Below are 19,579 nucleotides of genomic sequence, written 5' to 3'. Positions count from 1 at the left end.
ATTCTCACCCTGCACCAAAGATCGAAGCACCTCTGTCAAACACAGTATGGCTCATCTCTCTCCAAGTTATTCTCCTTCTCTTCACCTCACCTGCATATGCACCTTGGGGAGAGGAACAAGAATGAGTTTAGCTAAGCAATTGAGACAAAGGAATTGAACATTTTGTTCCAGGCCCAGTTCTACATGCAGACATATGCTGGTGAGAGACCAAGCACAATGCCACAGAAACCCACATTGGCTCTCCTGTGCCACACTGTGGCCAGAAAAGGCAATCTGTTCTTGCATCACAAATGGGGGAAAAGATTAAGCCTGTTGCAGATTTACAGGTACAAAGAGGTAGTGTAGTGTAGACTGATGTAATGGGCGTATGGTGATTAGCTATTAGCAAGACTAGCAAGACAGATTCCAACTCTGAAACACATGGCTACCAACATAATTATACAAAACGATAGTGATGGTTGAATAAGAATCACTGTGCATCTTAAGTAGAGTATAAGCAAATGCTAGCTTTTTCTGCATTTAGGTTATATGGTGTTACCAGGGAATTTCTAAACAGCAAGACTATAAGAAAAGTTAAGAATGCATTAAAAATATCCATTCATAATTTCAGTGATGAGACGCCTAGAGATGCCACCTGTCCAGGATTTCCCTAGATTGTCTGGGTTTCTGGTTGCCTGTCCAGGAAAAAAAAATTCCAAGAATCTAATGAGGTTTAAACTGCTTCGTTTTATCAGAATTCCCTCAGTGTAGGGACAACTGTTTGGGAAAGGTGCACTGCTGGAGGTGCTAGGCAAAATCTCAATGTGACTGAGATGAGATTCTGTAGCTGAACTGACATCTATCTACCTTAGACGACATCACGAGCTACCTGTCTGCTAAATTCAGAAAAAAAAGCAAAAAAATTAAAATAAAAAAATCAAGCCACTGATCAAATGTCCAGGAATTTTACAGGGCAGAGGCAGCAATCCTAATGATACCCCAAAAAGGAGAAAGAGATAACCAAGAATTTGCACTCAAAAAGATTGATGGTAACATTGAACAGAAAACATGTCTTTCAGGACTACAGCAAGATAAAAAAGAAAATACCATTAAGAGAATTGAATTAAAACTGAAGTAAAACACTAAGAAGCAAAATAGAAAGAGAAAGAAAGAGACCTAAGTCAATACTGGTTGAAGCAGTGATACATTAATGAATATAACATGTAAATTATATCAAATTTGTACACAGTTAGTGCTTCGTTAGGATATAGACAGTATCATTAATTAGTTTCAGTCAACAAAGATTCCTCATGTTAGTGATGTCTACAACAGTCACTCTCAGGCCAAAGGCCTTGAAGGTTCCTCCATAATGTCCACTTTGCCCCAGTTCTGCAACTATGGAAAAACCCAGTTCCTTCTTCTGTCCCATGGGCCTGGAAGCCCTGTGTGGTGGCACAGTTTGGGGATGATCATGAACAATACTTTTCTAAAGGAACAATCACTCTCCAGCATCCTGATGTCCATTAGAGAACAAACATCATACAACCTTTCCACAGGCTGTCAGAGAGCCAGGTGTACAAAATATATTCTTAAGAAATGTATCCTATTTTAAAAGGATGCACATTTAATCTTCTTTAATCTTTAATGCATTACATGCTTTTTGGATTGGTTAAATGGCATGTTTTGTTCGTTTTCTAAGTGATAATAAATCTACAACAACTTGAATGTGAATGTAACAAATTGAAAATAAAACCATAATATAGCAGAAGTGCCATAATATTTGTATGTGCCAGATTTTATGTTTTGCCCCACGATGCCCCAAAACGTATATGCGAAAATTGTGTTCTCTACAGAGGATTAGTATTTAGACCTCTAAAATCAACAAATTACTTAAGTTTTTCCATTTTGGGCGACTTTTTACTTTCACTCCACTACATTTCAAAGTGAAATATCTTACTTTTTATTCCACTACATTTTGAGAAATCTGTCGTTCCTTTTGGTTTTTCTGTGTATAAAAACGTGACATGTCAAAACAAAAGAAGCACAAAGCATCATTCCGACCCAGTGCAGCACACAGTTCAACAACAGTGCAGCAGTGTAAAAATTTGGGAGTACATACGTCGACCTAAATGATGGAACTAAGCTAATTTTGTGTAAATAGACCACAATATAGAAATATGTCCACAAATACAGTCGTGACCGGCATGTTTCTTTTTTCTGAATTCATACAAACACTTTAATTTTATAGTAAATTAGTTTCAGTTAGTTTATGTTTATGAACAGAGACCTACAGATCAATATAGTAAAGGAAAACTTATTTGTGATCCTGAGTTTAAAGCATGTTTTTATTCAACTTGTAACTAATTTACAAAGTAATGAAACTTTGCTTGTTTGTAAAAGTGGTTTCAGAGCCACTCGGCTCTCCCTGATGGAAACTGTTTACCTTCAGTGTTTTGTGCTTACGATCATTTTAATAGACGTCAGCATCACTAATTAATGACGTTCTATTAAAAGACTGGTTTACCAAGAGAGACACTGGAGTATTTTCACCTAAAATGGGTTCATGAAGTGAGTCTTGTTATAAAAATGATAACAGAACATAAGAGCCATAATTACTCTTTTAGTACTTTTACTGTCGATACTTAAGTACATTTGAAGGCAAATACCTTTGTACTTTTACTCAAGTTGAGGTCTAGTAAGGACTTCTACTTTTACTGTAGTAAAATTTTACCTTGGGTATCTCTACTTTAACTCAAGTACATGATTTGTGTACTTTGTCCACCTCTGCTCACTTGCACATTGCTGACATTACCAGTGGAGGGCCTTTGAGTAGGACTGCAGGGCTTAGAACGCCTTTTGGGACAGTCCCCTAGACTACACCTCTAGCACTAAAGCCTCAATAAAAGTCATGGGGAATGTCTGGGGAAAAGAAGTCAATGATGTCATGGAAAACACTTACTTTTACTATAAATAACACAGTCTCTTTGTACTTTAATAAATTACAACCACTAAAAAAACACCTCACACTGATTATCTTAGGGAAGCCTTTATACTCAAACGCACCCCCTACCAGGAGAAATACATCCAGCCTTTCAGTTAGTTTCTGAAGATAGTGGTCGCCCCCTGGTGGAAGCACATAAACATACACATAAAAAAAAAAAAAAACAGAAAAAGCTCAGGGTATTTACCACAATGTGCTACTAACGTTGACTTTTTTTTTTGTGCAGGACAGCTTTGCTCATCACTATTGATTCAGCATGTTGTACATAAACCACATGCATTTTTGCCACTGATTCTACCAGTAAAATCAGATTCATTCTAAATCTTGCTACCAAGGATTTTTTAATAGAAAATAAGGCCACAGTGCACATTTCAAGCACATTAAAATTAATAAAAAACAGCCCAGTTTAGGAGAGACATTCTGATAATTAAAGCTGCAGTAAATCAGCTCATTGTCAGGATGTGAGCAACAGGACCGATTTTTAATGGCCATTTTAGTGTGTTTAATACTGAGCTAGGATGCAATTGGACACTTCCGTTTAGCAATATGGCTAATGATTATGATGTAGAAATGATGAGACATAGTTTAAAAAAAAAGATTTCTGGACTGCTTATGTGAAACCATCTTATAAAGCCGTGAACATAATACGATTCTAAGCTGCTCTGACAGGTATGAAATAGCCCGCTCCTTCCGTAGATATATAGACGTGCTTTTAAAGACCCAGGAAACCTGAATCTATTTTCTTTCTCACCAAGTTAGTATTGTTCTAGCAGGCAAACAGTAAGCATGTACTAAATAACCTACACCTTTGAATAACGACCCACTGACCATTACATGACCGACAGCTACATTTCCCCTTTATAACCGTCCTAATCTTGGGTAACGCTTCCGTCAGCATTTCTTAACCAATCACAAGGCTTGCGTCTTTTGCCCCGCCCACACAAACCGTTTCAGAGACAGTGAAAGGAAGCGAGCTAAAGCGAGTCCGCGTAAACAAAAACTAGCCTGCAAGCTAGCTCACCTGTCTGCAGGTGCACGTCGCGCGTTCATTCGTTTATCCCAACACGAACTTTGTTCGTTCGTCCATTGCTTTATCCTCCATTCAAGGCTTCATCCGTCCGTCTATTTACCGTCGCATAGAAGTTGGATATTGCTTTTAGTTCTGTGAGAGTGGTGCAGCTGGCTAGGAGGGTTTTACACAGCTGTCAATCAAGCTGCCCATTAGCCACGCCCACGCAGTTTTCAGGTTGGTCTGATCAGCAATTTTTAAGACGTGTTTTATCACATTTTGGATTTTTTTTCTTTCAAACTTTGCTGAATGTTTAATATAACACTATAACAATACAAAGTTTATTATCATACACATATTTTACTCGCCACCTCCACTTTTTCCCTGGGACTTTAACAGTTTTACAGAGCAACGTTCATTAAATATTTAAACTTAAAGCCTATCTAGTACAGGAATAACCTATTTGCAGTCTGCTAGGCTAGTTTTTAAACAGTAGTAATAAACCCAGGGTGGGAAATAACGGTTGCAGTGGTAATTTGGTGAATAAAATGTTTACACGGCAAAGATTTCTGTACTGAATATTGCAATATTATGATGTTATGACAAAAAATGAAGAAGTTAATGAAATGAGTGCAATATACAATGAGGGGTGAAAAAGTTACCTTATTTAGCAGCTAATGACACCATCTAAAAAACTGTGGTGAAACTGTTTAACTAAATTGCGTGATGTCTATTTTAAGTGGCCATGATAAAGTTTCTGTGCATGTATGATATCATGCCAGTACCAAATTAGTGGCTGTTTCACAGAGCCTTTGTTTCTGCACCAGCCGCAGTGAGTAAGTGAAAGCTGTTTCAGGAGAAATTATTTTGATGTTCCACTTTTAAACAGTTCTGCACTGAAGACACACTGTTTTTTATGAAAATGCACCTCATTGTTGCAGATTGTGGATATTGTCTGCTAATGGCAACTCTTTGATGGTGGCATGAATAGAGCTCAAAAAATGTAACAGAGTATGAAAATAGGACCAGGTTTATGATTTTTTTCAAGTGGTTTTGCCGAGTTGTAGCACATATTTTGTAGCTGTATTTTCATCATTGCCGAGGAAAGAAGTGAACAGTCCATTAACAGAATAAACAGAATAATTGTGTAACACTGTACAAATATAATACACGATAAGAGTAAAGTAAATTCAGACAGAAACCAATCCCCTATAGCAAGGTCCCGTGGCATTCCTAAGAAAACATTAGTTTAACAGACTAGCAATAGACAAGTAAAGTGGGTTCATTTAACTTACCAAATGCCATCCAATAAGACAGAAAACACACTGCCTTGTGAAAAGTACTTTGGATTAAGTACGTGGATTTTGATAGTCTTGTTATGAACTTGAGGATTATGGAATTGAGTCGAATCAAGCTCTATAATAGCTGTTAATCATGTCTTCTGGTCACAAAAAAAAGAAAAAAATTGGAGGTCCTACTTTTACCTGGTTTGTTTATTAATTTACTGTGATGTTATTTCAAACAGGACCATTATTCCTGAGGGAGTTCAATGTACGTCTTAAAATACAGGAGTATTTTCTGTGGACTAATTACTGAGTTTAACAACAATGCAAAATCATGTCCAAGTCATGAATTTTATTTGTATTGTATGTTTATTAATTGCATCTTATTTCTTACAAATCTGTGAGCTGCTATACCAAGGTCAAAATGCCAAGGCGTTTAAATCTTGACAGATGTCTTTTCTGACCTTACATCTATGATAAATCTTGGACCCTGATGATCACCACTTATGATGTAATTTTTTGATGGTTGCTCAGCTCTCATAGCGCTTTAATCAGTCCACAGAAGACAACATGCTCTACATCCATTTCAGATGAAAATGAAACGTATTTATAAATTTTTTCTTATTTTTTTTTGTGCAACATTCAAAATCTACTGAAATAAAACCAACTTCTCTGCTCATGCAACCTGACTCTTTTTTCATGGTCTTTAAATAATCCATATTATATTTATACTACATTTGCATTCCTGTAAATTGATCAAACCTGCTAGCTAATAATCTACGCCAAACATTTGGCATTTGCTTACCTCTCACATGAACCACTGCAAACAGCATGTTCTACTACAAGTTCCTCCTCAGAGAAAACTACGCTTGATTTGCATTTGAAAGCAGCATTAATATAGCCAATGCCGACTCATTAAAAATTGTCTGAGACTTGAAACCAGTCCTTGGCATTGGATTGGGACCTCCCTAGTTTCTAAATTGCCTAAGCATCTCTAAGAAGAGGGTCAGTAAAGTACAAATGAATCAAACTGCCTTGTGTGCACCACAGTGGCCTTTTAAAGCTATCTGAAAAACAAAGGGATTTCTTGCCTACATTATGCAGAGGTCTCTTTTGAAGTGTGAGTGTGTGTTGGCAAAGGTTAGCAAGCATCAGACTAAAGACCCTCACAATGTTCTGAGGATGTGTAGTCACATAGGGCAGAAAATTAGCCCCAGCTCATTAGCATTCCCATTCTATAAACCATATGCAGAATACTCAACAATTGCCACAGTTAATTTGATATTCTCACAAAAGTGGACCTTTGGTTAACCTGCAAGCTTTTGATGGATAGTTCAATCACTTCTTGAGGGTGTCTAGACAAAAGCAGACTAGCAATTTGACCACTATGTCCGAGAATGGCGGATAGGCGTAAGTAATAGGTTTTGGCTGTGATATTGACAGCACCTCATTAGGAACACAGAACATGATCTAACAGTCAGAAAACCATCCATCATCCCAAACCAGTGATTAATTTCTTCAGAAATGTGAGACATTCTGTTTGGGGAATTTATTGGCCTTGGGATTTGATACAAATTTCATATACATTTCTTATTAAATGTTTTTTCCTTTTTTGCTGTTAGCTTGCTCATGGGTATTATATGCTCCATATAATTTGGAGAAACCCTCTTCAAACTGTAAATAATTTGATTGAAGAGAGCATCTGCAAATTATGTGGAGCATGTAGTGATAGTGGTTGACTGTGGAAATTCCTGAACCATTAATAAAATGCCTAAACACTGAGGTGAGAAACGGTTGTATATGCACTGAATTAATTCACTGAAACTCATTTCCATATTAAAGCTGCCCAACAGAGAGTTTGTATATCATCAGGAGCCAAAGAGCCTGTTGACAGCTTGCATTAACATGTGTTGTGTGTCCAGATCATACCTGGATAAACTTTGGCAAGGTTGTCTTTCTGGGTTGGGGGGTGGGGGGCGGTGGCAATGGAGCTCCGTAGTCGTTGCCTACACAATGTGTGTAAATTTTATGATGAATGGACTAAAAGAAACAGCCCAAAATGATTTGGAAAAAAAAGTCTGATTACATTGACTTACATTACCAGACCACTAGACCAGCATAAACCATCACAGACCAGCTTAGACTAGCATGAAATGCTTGCTGATCTAAGCTGTTTTTTTCAACAGGGTAGTCAGTGCGTGGCAGATGGATTTCTACTCACATAATCATACATGGAGGACAAAAATGTATTCCGTTCATGCTTAAGTTAAAAGTGGTCAAGATCTGCCTCTGACCACCTCTGAATGTAGTTTGATTGATCTGATTGTAATCCACTCACAATGCGTCCTGGGCCCAAAGTGTCCTAACAAATTCTATGTCTATATGCAGAATATCATCAGTAAACACTGACACAATAAATGACTGGTCAACACAGGCGAAATTCCTTCATCTTAGAGAGTCATGTATTAACAGTTAACTGCTTGTTTATGAGCAAAACTTTGAGACTATGTGCAATGTTACAGGCAACTTTGACACTTTTCTACCTGGGGAAAAGCAGATTGCTCTTTTACTACTAAATAAGATACTTAACCTACAAAGAGCCAGAAGGAAATGTTTTTCACACTTCTACTCTGGCAGTTTAGTTCAGCCACTTAACACCCATAAGGGAGCTGTGTCTCACTCTTTCCTTCGGGGGATCATAAAATCAGACAGTTTGTAATGCAATGTACGTGAAATGACTGGATAGCAGCTAGATAAAAATGACATTGAAAGGGTGTAAATTCTGTCTGACAAGTGTAGGGGAGGCAGGGGTGGGGTAGGGGTTGGCTAGGGGCAAAACAAGGAGATAAACTTGGGTAATAAAAACTACAGTAAGGTGTTGAAGGCTAAATTCAAGATGCATGAATATACAAAATTTATTGGTTACTGTATTAGAAACATCTACCCAAGGTCCATTTTGCTGGTGTAACTCATTTATTGAAGCACAAATAGGGGTTTGCCATGTCCTTCATCCGAGATCATTGCCTGACAGACATTGCCACAGAATCACTTTTGGCTGTGGTGGACCACTCTCAGCTTAACAGTGTGTGTAAAAATCTCAGCATTGCCACTTTACCTGATACAAATATGCCAAAGCCACAATCACTACCGTGTCAGTGTGACTGCTGTGTTTAGAAAGGTCTCTGGTCAGCAGCCATCCAGTGACAAATGGCCATTTATTTTCCCAAGAGTCCTGTGTTTCCAGGGCTCCATGCTCCCTTTGTAATTTTGGGAACAGCCTTATATTCACAGGGTCACATGTTCACTCATTGCAGTTTATAGAAAAACAACTCTATGTTCCACTGTCAGACCCAAGTGTCCTCAATCATGTTTGCTCAAGTTCTTTAGCAGCAGAACTGTCTGTCAGTCTGATCTGCTGCACCTTCATCTTTCCCTTAATATTTCAAATCTATGACATCTGTGGGCAATATAAAAATGACTATATAACGATACCTCAAGGCATCTTCACGACAACACAATGTGAATCACAGCATTTCCTTTTTCTGAGTTGAAACAGACAAAATACAACCTATAGTCTCACTTTTTCAAAAATACCATAAAAGCAACAAAACAGCAGCAACAACAACAACAATAATAATAATGCTACAACTATAATAATTATTGATTATTACAAACTTAACAAACTGCATTGCACTAAACCCGTATTAAAATGATATAGTTTGTCAGTGTTCTTTCAGTACTGTGGTATGCTAAGAAAAGTGTATTCTGGCATGATTTATCAATAAAATGTCATATTACTCACCCCTACTTTCAAGTTTGGCTTAATGTAGTAAACGTCTCCATCTATTACACATTTCTGCTGAAGTAAGTTTGTTACATTACTCTTATAAACTGCTATCTAGCTTACTAGCAGCTACAACAAAATAGAAGGGCAATGCAGCAGACTTATTATTCAAAAAGCATTTTACACTCTGATTTCTCAGAAAACGATCTGCATTACAAAGCTTGCTTAACTACCTCAGGCTAGCCAGCTCAGGGCAAGTGGATCACAATTGAAAAATTGGGTCCTAGTTCCTGAGGTCACTTTTGATGACCCCAAGATCTTAACTATGACCTCAAAAACACTTCTATTACTTTCCGTGTGTCCATGGATGGTGTTCAAGTATGACACATCATATGAAGAAATGAAGGAACATAGGATCCTTGGAACACACTGCTAGTGTAAGTGAAACTGAATATGGAGCAGGATACCGTGATGTTAACAAGGTTGGGTTAAAATACTTTGAAAAAGTAATGATGGCAGAATACTGAATACTAAATGTACTCTGTTACAATGTATTTCACTACAATACATAAAAAGGAGGTGTTCAGAATGCATTTACAGTATATCTTGATTAGTTACATGAGATCTTTTTTTTTACTAAATTGCTGTCACTGATTGTTTTGTTCTAGCTAAATTTTACTTATTTAAATGAAGTTCCAAACTTTTTTCCCCTCTCTCACCGCCCGCTAAGGCATGCTGCTCTCACAATCCCCAGAGGAGCACAGTTCAACACTGATGTAACACTCACAAACATGTCCACTACTAAAATGATTAGTTTAAACTTTCCTCAAAACCTTAGTAATGCAAAGTAATAACTGGCTTATTACATTGATTCATTGGTCTACTCAGGCTTTACCAAAGCTCTCTGTCACTGAGAGTAATAACTGAAAGTTGAGGGAGATTATTTTTGATAATGTGAAAGATTTTACAAGTAATAATTTCAATTATTTTAATCACAACTAATCATATGCTGTATGGCTCACTGCCTGCATGTGCGTGTGTGTGCCTGTGTGACCTCGACTATGTGGTGTGCGCCAAGCAGGCCCGAGTGCATCAAAGCCTGGCGCCTGGAGTAGCAGACGCTCACAGAGATTCTGTACTATAATTATTAAGAGTGCTGTTGAGAGGAAAAGCACATACATGAAAAGACTCATTTGTATCCACATTAATGATTTACTTATTTCCATAGTTATTTACACTTTTCTGTGTTGGTTCTCTGTGTCCATGCAAGGCCTCTCTGTATGTGCTTGGGCTTTATCCTGGGGTGCTGCATATTTGTTTAAACCGGGCCTGGGAAACAATCTCATCTTGAACATAAATTGTAACTATGATAGGGGCACTTGGACATTGTTTGCACACACACACACACACTCAGACCTAGATCCTGGCCTGTACACACATGCAGAGTGTTTTGACCATTTCATATACAAAGCACATATACTGTTCAAAAAAATAAAAGGAAACACTCAAATAACACATCCTAGATCTGAATGGATGAAATATTCTCATTGAATACTTTGTTCTGTACAAAGTTGAATGTGCTGACAACAAAATCACACAAAAATCATCAATGGAAATCAAATTTATTAACCAATGGAGGCCTGGATTTGGAGTCACACACAAAATTAAAGTGGAAAAACACACTACAGGCTGATCCAACTTTGATGTAATGTCCTTAAAACAAGTCAAAATGAGGCTCAGTATTGTGTGTGGCCTCCACGTGCCTGTATGACCTCCCTATAACGCCTGGGCATGCTCCTGATGAGGTGGCGGATGGTCTCCTGAGGGATCTCCTCCCAGACCTGGACTAAAGCATCCGCCAACTCCTGGACAGTCTGTGGTGCAACGTGGCATTGGTGGATGGAGCGAGACATGATGTCCCAGATGTGCTCAATCGGATTCAGGTCTGGGGAACGGGCGGGCCAGTCCATAGCTTCAATGCCTTCATCTTACAGGAACTGCTGACACACTACAGCTACATGAGGTCTAGCATTGTCCTGCATTAGGACAAACCCAGGGCCAACCGCACCAGCATATGGTCTCACAAGGGGTCTGAGGATCTCATCTCGGTACCTAATGGCAGTCAGGCTACCTCTGGCGAGCACATGGAGGGCTGTGCGGCCCTACAAAGAAATGCCACCCCACACCATTACTGACCCACTGCCAAAGCTGTCATGCTGAAGGATGTTGCAGGCAGCAGATCGCTCTCCATGGTGTCTCCAGACTCTGTCACGTCTGTCACATGTGCTCAGTGTGAACCTGCTTTCATCTGTGAAGAGCACAGGGCGCCAGTGGCGAATTTGCCAATCCTGGTGTTCTCTGGCAAATGCCAAGCATCCTGCATGGTGTTGGGCTGTGAGAACAACCCCCATCTGTGGACGTTGGGTCCTCATACCATCCTCATGGAGTCGGTTTCTAACCGTTTATGCAGACACATGCACATTTGTGGCCTGCTGGAGGTCATTTTGCAGGGCTCTGGCAGTGCTCCTCCTGTTCCTCCTTGCACAAAGGCTGAGGTAGCGGTCCTGCTGCTGGGTTGTTGCCCTCCTCTACGTCTCCTGGTGTACTGGCCTGTCTCCTGGTAGCACCTCCAGCCTCTGGACACTACGCTGACAGACACAGCAAACCTTCTTGCCACAGCTCGCATTGATGTGCCATCCTGGATGAGCTGCACTACCTGAGCCACTTGTGTGGGTTGTAGAGTCCGTCTCATGCTACCACGAGTGTGAAAGCACCACCAACATTCAAAAGTGACCAAAACATCAGCCAGAAAGCAGAAAGGTACTGAGAAGTGGTCTGTGGTCCCCACCTGCAGAACCACTCCTTTATTGAGTGTGTCTTGCTAATTGCCAATTATTTCCACTTGTTGTCTGTTCCATTTGCACAACAGCTGTGAAATTGATTGTCAATCAGTGTTGCTTCCTAAGTGGACAGTTTGATTTCACAGAAGTTTGATTTACTTGGAGTTATATTGTGTTGTTTAAGTGTTCCCTTTATTTTTTTGAGCAGTGTATTTTAACACGTCCTTACTTAGTCATAACTAGGAGTAACCTGTTTAGTCACAATTAAGGGATAATCAATAGATTCTAACATATCTTGATCAATGAAAAATGGAAAAGAGGGATATGTTAATTTATGTGGTATGATGTAATCAAAATTTGATTAAAAATGATCAGATTAATATCTGATCATGTTGATTTATCAGTCTATTCATACTTTAGCAGAGCTCAGTATCACAGATTAATAATTGATCATTATATTGATTTATCAGCCTACTGATAGCTGCCACAGTTATTAGAGTTAGCCAGTTATCTGCACATGGTTTTATTATTACTCACAGCATCATATTTTCTTCTGTTTGTGGATACAAAATTAGCAAACTTATTTTTCATCAAACTTAATTTCACCATCTTCAGCACCTTTAGTCAAAAGTGCCATTAAGAACATGAAAGCTATTAGGCCAGAAAATATAAAAGTGTTTTTTTTAGTAGGGAGGGAGGGCGCCCTTCGGAGGGGGTCAGGATTGACCAGGCAATGGCCATTACAACGGGGGTCCCACGCATATATAGACTGTGTCGACCAGTCAATGCGGGGGTTGTGCTGCCTCAACTAAGTGAACCCCAACACTAGTTCCAAGTGGGGGGCTTGAGTAACATACACCACAGTGCTTTCACTGTGGGAGACCACTCGCAAAGTGACTGGCCCAGTGAGATGAGTGATGGGCCCAGACCCCAGAGACCAGCCATCAATGGCCATAACTGGTAGAGGATGCTACAGAGGCTCAATTGGTCGGCCCAGCTCAGCTCCCAACGTGGCATCAAGAAAGCTTTCTGCTGCTCCTGAGCTTGACATTTTGCTGCCATCAGCCTCTGCTGGATGGATCTCTATTGCATAAAACCACACAAATGTTATAAATGGACATAACAAACAAGAAAACATGCTTTTATGTCAGTTCAGAAAGTTTGTCCCCAGGTTTTCTGTATATGAATCTAACGCCCAAAAGTCACTTGTGCAGTGCCACCTTGTGGTAAGTCCATTTTAGCATGTATGTTCTAGCCTCCATAACAAGTTTGAATTCTCCTCTTTTGTAAAATCCTCAGGTGAGAAAGAAAAAAGAAAGAAAGAAAATCATTTAGCAGACCCAAGCTGACACATTTACTGGGGTGGGGGTACAGAATCACAAAACAACACTAAAAATGCAGTGTAAGAATGAAATATACTGCATGATGCTGAGGAATCAATTTTCCTTAATAACCGCCTGGTCTCTTCTCTAGTGAGGTGGTGTGCTGTTATACTTCGGTCCTTTAACAAGCCTCCAGGTGTGCAGAAGCCATAGATGTCACAAATCAAGCTTGCACAGAGGCAAAACAGGAGATTATATGAGGCAGGGTAAGGCATGTCAGTGAGACTGTTCTGTCCTGTATTTCTACCTCACAAAACCACTGCTAATCATAAATATCATAGCCATAGTCACAGCATAGTCACACCATTGGCATTAAAAAAATGAAACCCACCCAGGAGAACAGCTGGCTTTGAGGTTCTTTGAAATGTCCAGCCCCACTTTTACCTGGAGCTTGAAAAACTGATATTCCCTCAGGACCTGCAGACACTGATATCGAGTGTATTTCCTCTCTGCCGGCCTGCAGAGTTTGGATGGAGTGATTCGGTAACGCAGCCACCTCAATCTTTTTTTGCATCAAACAGAGAGAGCTATTCCTTTGTGCTAACCAGGGCATAGAAAAAAATTCTGACCTTCACTTACTTCTGACAGATACCTGCAATACATTCATACACTGTGTTACTGTCTGGGAAGTAATTTGACAGATTTTTTGGGAGCTCTTTGATTCTTGGGTCAGTGCCTGGCTGCTCAGTCACACAGAGGCCTGTCAAATCCCATCAAAGATTTTCTGACTGATTGACTGCTCTGTACCCTTGGTACTGCATGCAGCTTAATGTTGGCAAGAGCTACAACAGTATTTAGCTACCTGACTGGAAAAAAAGAGAAAAGTTTCTATAAAGTAATCTCCTTAGCCTCAATTTTGAGGTGGTTAAACATTTGCTCTGGTATGTGAATTCCAATGAGGGAAACAAGGGAAGAGCGAAGTAAGAACGGGAGGGAGAGATAGAGAGGCAAAGAGCAAACGAGAAACTGAGAGAACAAAAGAGAGAAAAAGAGAGAGAAACGAAGATGGAGAGAGACAAAGAGCATGAGGGGAGGGGAAAAAGTGAGCTGTGGAAACTGAGGCACAATAACCACCAACAATACAGCAGAGGGTGTAAAACAAGCATATTTTATTACCAAAGACAGACACTGTGTAAATTCAAGTTTTCCACAAGTAAATGGTCTCTGCATTTTGCAGAGGGGGTGGTGGTTGTTGACAGCGATGCAGTATAAATACATGACAGGCAGATCCTCTGTGATTTTTTTGTTATTTCTTCTTCCCTGCGGGTGCCTCCGCAGTGGCTGCAGCTTCCTCCTTCAGCTTCTCCTCTCGCTGTCGGAGAAACTCCCCGTACTCTTCAGGTGACAAGCTGACAGAGGGATGACAAGAGAGGAGTGGAGAAGAAAGGGAACGGCAGCAGAGGATGGTATGGAGAAAGTAGATGGAGGAAGAGATAGATGGAGAGATACATCAGCATTACATTAGAATTTCAAAACTCGCCATCCTTCATTGAAATGCAGGATGAACGTTGTTCTTTCATGCGTGATGAGTCAGACTGCTTGTGCCTTAGTGACAAGGTTCATTCTGCAAAGAGTAACAATATCACCTCTGAGAAGAATCAGAGGTCTCAAATCAGTAATGTAATGAGGTTCCTGTTTTCGTAGCTCCTCTAAACGCTGATAAATCACACTGGCATAATGACGTGAAATTTATCTTCACCTTGACAGTTGTAAGTACACAAGTCAACAGGCAGCGGCTTTGCCATGAGCTGAAAGAAAACCTTCTGTGGATGTGTGTGCATAAAAAAGACATTATATAGCATCTCATGGTGATTTTTCATCTTTATTAAGCTATTACTTGTAAAAAGCATTAAAGTTAAGATTATTTTTTAAACTAGTTAATGGGCAGACCAAGTTTATGTTTCAGTAAACACAGAGGAAGGACTGACAATTCCAAATGAGGCTGAATACATTTAGGTACATAAAACACCATGATTACTGAATTTGGAAATGGAATTATGTTTGATCATGTTTATTATCATATTTCGATAAGTGTGTATTACTTATGAAAGAAAAGTAAAACTATAATCTAAACACCTTTAACCAAAAGCCATTTTAATTTGTTCTGATAAAAAGGAATACTGTCTGTCTGTCTGTCTGTCTGTCTGTCTGTCTGTCTGTCTGTCTGTCTGTCTGTCTGTCTGTCTGTCTGTCTGTCGCATATGATTTACTGCGGAAGGTAGAAGAGAGAGAAAAAACTAAAATTGCTATGATCTGATTCTGGAACGGCAAATGACAATGTATCTCAAAATAATGACTTGTTACATAAAATGATTGATGTTCTCTCAAAATATTGATGTATGATTTTGAAATAATAAATTGTCAAAAAAAGGGTATTAGTCATTATTTTGACATATCAAGTTAATATTTTGAGAACAAGAAAGAATATTTTGAGCTACTCCTTCAAAAATTCAAGAACACACATCACTATTTTAAGATACTAAGCCAATATTTTGCCATTTTTTTCTCCTTCTCTGTTTCTCGTTTACCTGGCCGGAATAGGCTTGAACATATTTCTGTAAAACCTATATGCATTGCATCTGAATTCAAAGTCAACATTTTGAGATACTAAGGCATATTGTGTCAAGGAGAAATTCTTCCTCTTCTCTGTTTCTCCTTCACCTGGCAAGATCAGCCTTCCAAAGATTTCTGTATACCTCGTATAAACTGCATGTGATGTTTTGTATGTCCTCTATATTTTGTTTGAACCAGATTTACTGTTATCTTGTACAGTGGCATGCGAAAGTTTGGGCACCCCAGGCCAAAATTTATTTTACTGTGAATAGCTAAGCAAGTAAAAGATGACCTGATTTCCAAAAGGCATAAAGTTATGACACATTTCTTTAATATTTTAAGCAAGATTCATTTTTAATTTCCATTTGGTACAGTTTGAAAATAAAATGAACAAGGCCTGAAAGCAAAAGTTTGGCCAGCACTTAGTAACAACCCTTTTGGCAAATATCTCCATTTGTAAATGCTTGTTTGTAGCCAGCTGAGAGTCTTTCAGTTCTTATTTGGTGGATTTTTGCCCATCCTTCCATCCAAAAAGCTACTGTAAGATTCTTGGGCCATCTTGCATCCACAGATTTTTGATAATGTTTATGCTTCCAAAATTTGCTGGCATTTAACTGAAGCCATTCCCTCTACCAGTGAAATGTTCCCTGTGCCACAGGCTACAACACATGCACAAAGCACGACTGATCCACTCCCATGCTTAACAAATGGAGAGGTCTGATTTTTCTCCAAACATACATTTACTCAGAACTGCCGAATGGTTCTAGTCCACAGGACTTGTTTCCAAAAAGTAACACCTGTATGTTCCTTTGCAAATGTCTGATGCTGAATTTTGAGGTGTGGATGCAGGTTTTCTTCTGGTGACTCTTCAATGAAGATCATATTTGTGCAGGTATCCCTGCATAGTGAACAGTGCACCATCAATCCTCATTGTGCTAAATCTTTCTTGAGGCCTTTTGCAGTGCCGGTCTAGCAATCCTACGAGCATTTCTCTCAAAGTTTTCTTGGCCTTCCAGACCTCAACCATTCCTGTTAACTGCCATTCTTATTTACATTATAAACTGAGGAAGAAGTTAGTTGAAAACGCTTTGCTATCTTCTCATAGCTTCTCCTCCTTTGTGGGCATCAATTATTTCAATTTTCAGAGTTCTAGGCAGCTGCTTAGCGGGGCCCAGAGCTGCTGATTATTGGAACAAGCTTTGAGGAGTCAAAGTAATTATAAAGCTTTGAAATTTGCATCGCTTGGTATTTCCTAGTGAGGATTCTGAACAATCCATAGCCCTAACTAAGCTAATTAAGGCGTGAAAGCTTGGTAAAAGTTATTTGAGAGTTCAAATCTCCATGGGTGCCAAGACTTTTGCTCCCCCCGCCATCTAAAATTGTAGAAAACAAAAATAACACACAAATCTTGATTAAAATGTTCATATGAATCATGTGCATATTGGAGATCAGTTCTGATCTTCTACTCACTTAGCAATTCACAATAACTGAAATTCTAACCAGGGATGCCCAAATTGTGCATGTTACTGTTTGTATTACAGCTGATTTCTTGTTATCCTGTATGTCCTGTATCTGATTTCAGTCTGTCCTGTGTGTAATGTAATTTACTGTATTTATTTTCTGCATGTAGTGCACCTTTAATGTATTGTATTTATTTTTAAGTATGTCCTGTGTGTACTGTTTTTGATTTCTTCTATGTCCTCTATGTATACCAGGATAGTGTCAGCATGCGAGAGGCTGTGTTGTGTTTTCTCACTCGTTGACAATTTTGATGCCGAGGGATCGGGCTGAGCCGATGATGCTCTTGACCACTGTCTGCATTGAGGCATCCTGCAGCTTGAAACATTCGTCCTGGGCCTTGACCCGTGCTATCTCATACACCGCCCTTACAGACACCATCCCAGCTATCTCATGCCCTGGTGAGTGCAGCAGAGACACACACACACACACACACACACACACACACACACACACACAGCTGGTTAGGAGAGCGAGAGATAGAGTCAGAGATGGGCAAAGTGAGAACATCAGAGCAAGAGCGAGAGAGTGTGATGGTGCAAGAGAGTGAGCAGGAACTGTGCGAGCGGGGGTTGAGGGGGTCGTGGCAGAGGAAGAAAGAAACTTAATAGAAGTGCAGAGAGAGTAAAAAAAAAAAAAAAAGAGTGGGTGTTAAAAGAGGGAATAATTGAAGGGGACCGGAATGCAGGAAAATGAGGCAAAATCTCTGATTCTCTTTCCTGAGTGCAGCCCCTTTTGACACTGCTTTTCTCCCCTTAATTTAGCTTCTTCTCTTCGAGCACGGCTCACTATAAATATATCATCAATCCCCCCCAAAAAAAAAAATAAATCACCTCTGAACCTCAACACCCTGTGGGGAAAGCCTGTCCATTACTGAAACATAAGCCAGGACTGAGACATACAAATGGGTTGCAGATAGCTGAAATAAGCCTGGGTTGATGTATGACCACAGCTGTGGTTATATTACAGCTGGCTTACCCGTCTTCCCTGCTCCTTTTTCTATGCCTGCGGCCTGTTTCAAGAAGTAAGACACAGTAGGCAACCCAATCTTCAAGTCATACGTCCTGTCCGGCTGGAGGGAAGAGAGAGACAGTCTTGGTACAACATCTTTTAATGGCAGAAAAGAAAAAAAGGCAATGTTGGCCACTTTAAGTTAGAGAACAAGCTGTAATAACGAAAAATATCCATAGGAATGCGTCACAAAGGACAGTCTGATATTTTATTCAGACACAGTGCTTAATGTTTCTAGTGTTTTATTTAATACATTTTGGAACATATTTAAATAAAAAGCCTTACTGTTCATATTTACTATGTTTTAAGATTATTATCCCAATCTAAAACCAATGCATCACTATCTCCATGTGCACATACAGCTATTTGTGACACTTCTGCAGAAAGATGAGCCAGCATCCTATCTCCTCCAACAGCGCCTGTGAATCCTACAAGAATCTAATTGCCATCTACAGCCTCTGACAGCCTTTCATAGACTCTGTGCCTCCAGTGAAGCTAGTACACACGCACACAATTGCCCGGCCTGCTGCAACTGAAGCTTTAAGGCACGGATTAGGCGTCACAGAGAGGATCAAAGACAATGAGCGCACAGCAGACAGCTTAATAGGGCCACTGGGACTTCACAGGGAGTCCGACGCGACAAGCTAGCACGGCCAAAATCGACTGCAGCCATCCAGCTAAACCCTAAAGCTAGCACCATCAACCAGAAACTCTCACACCCACCAGGCTGGCCACCACTTAACTGAGGCCAGCCAGGCTAATCTCTCACTGCAGCAGATCCCTCGTCAGCACGGCTGCGAAAAAGACATTGCTTTAGGGCCTGCTTTGCATTTAGCCTCTGATTCATTAAGGGTTTTTCCTCCTCTGTTTTAAGTTGGCAGCACATTTTTGCATAAGCCATTCACATAGGAGGACAATTATTCAAAAAGCACAAGTAGCCAAACTTTAACATTTTATTAGGCTTACAAGTTCAATCATGCATAGGTTACTGTATTCACTACCATCTGATTTCATATTTGCACACAGGGCTGGGCAAGGTGACAATGTTTATTGTTATAGTTATAAATCTCATCACAACTGTGTTTCTAAGCATACTGTGAATATTGGCAGCACTGTAAGCCAGTGTTTCACTACAAAAAGAGAATACATACACTTGTTAAACTGCAGTGCAGAAAATGAAATGCTCAATTAATTTGTACTCATACTTTTTGGTAGTATT

The 19,579-nt window shown here is 39.7% G+C and overlaps 1 protein-coding gene across 1 annotated transcript in view; it reads right to left on the bottom strand.

Moving 5' to 3' along the window:
* Window positions 1-14,365: 14,365 nt before the first annotated feature.
* Window positions 14,366-19,579, bottom strand: part of mrpl11 (mitochondrial ribosomal protein L11) — a 46,682-nt gene continuing 41,468 nt past the window's right edge. Inside the window, exons 4-6 of the mRNA XM_017707042.2 lie at window positions 18,328-18,421; window positions 17,588-17,747; window positions 14,366-14,627 (exon numbers count right to left, since the gene is read on the bottom strand). Of these exons, the coding sequence (XP_017562531.1) occupies window positions 14,525-14,627; window positions 17,588-17,747; window positions 18,328-18,421 (357 nt within the window). The 3' untranslated portion in view covers window positions 14,366-14,524. The remainder of the gene's footprint in view (window positions 14,628-17,587; window positions 17,748-18,327; window positions 18,422-19,579) is intronic.

Source organism: Pygocentrus nattereri, chromosome 8, assembly GCF_015220715.1.
Source record: "Pygocentrus nattereri isolate fPygNat1 chromosome 8, fPygNat1.pri, whole genome shotgun sequence".
Lineage (NCBI taxonomy): Eukaryota > Metazoa > Chordata > Actinopteri > Characiformes > Serrasalmidae > Pygocentrus > Pygocentrus nattereri.
Note: the sequence above shows the minus strand (reverse complement) of the source record. Positions and strands in the feature narration are given on the sequence as shown.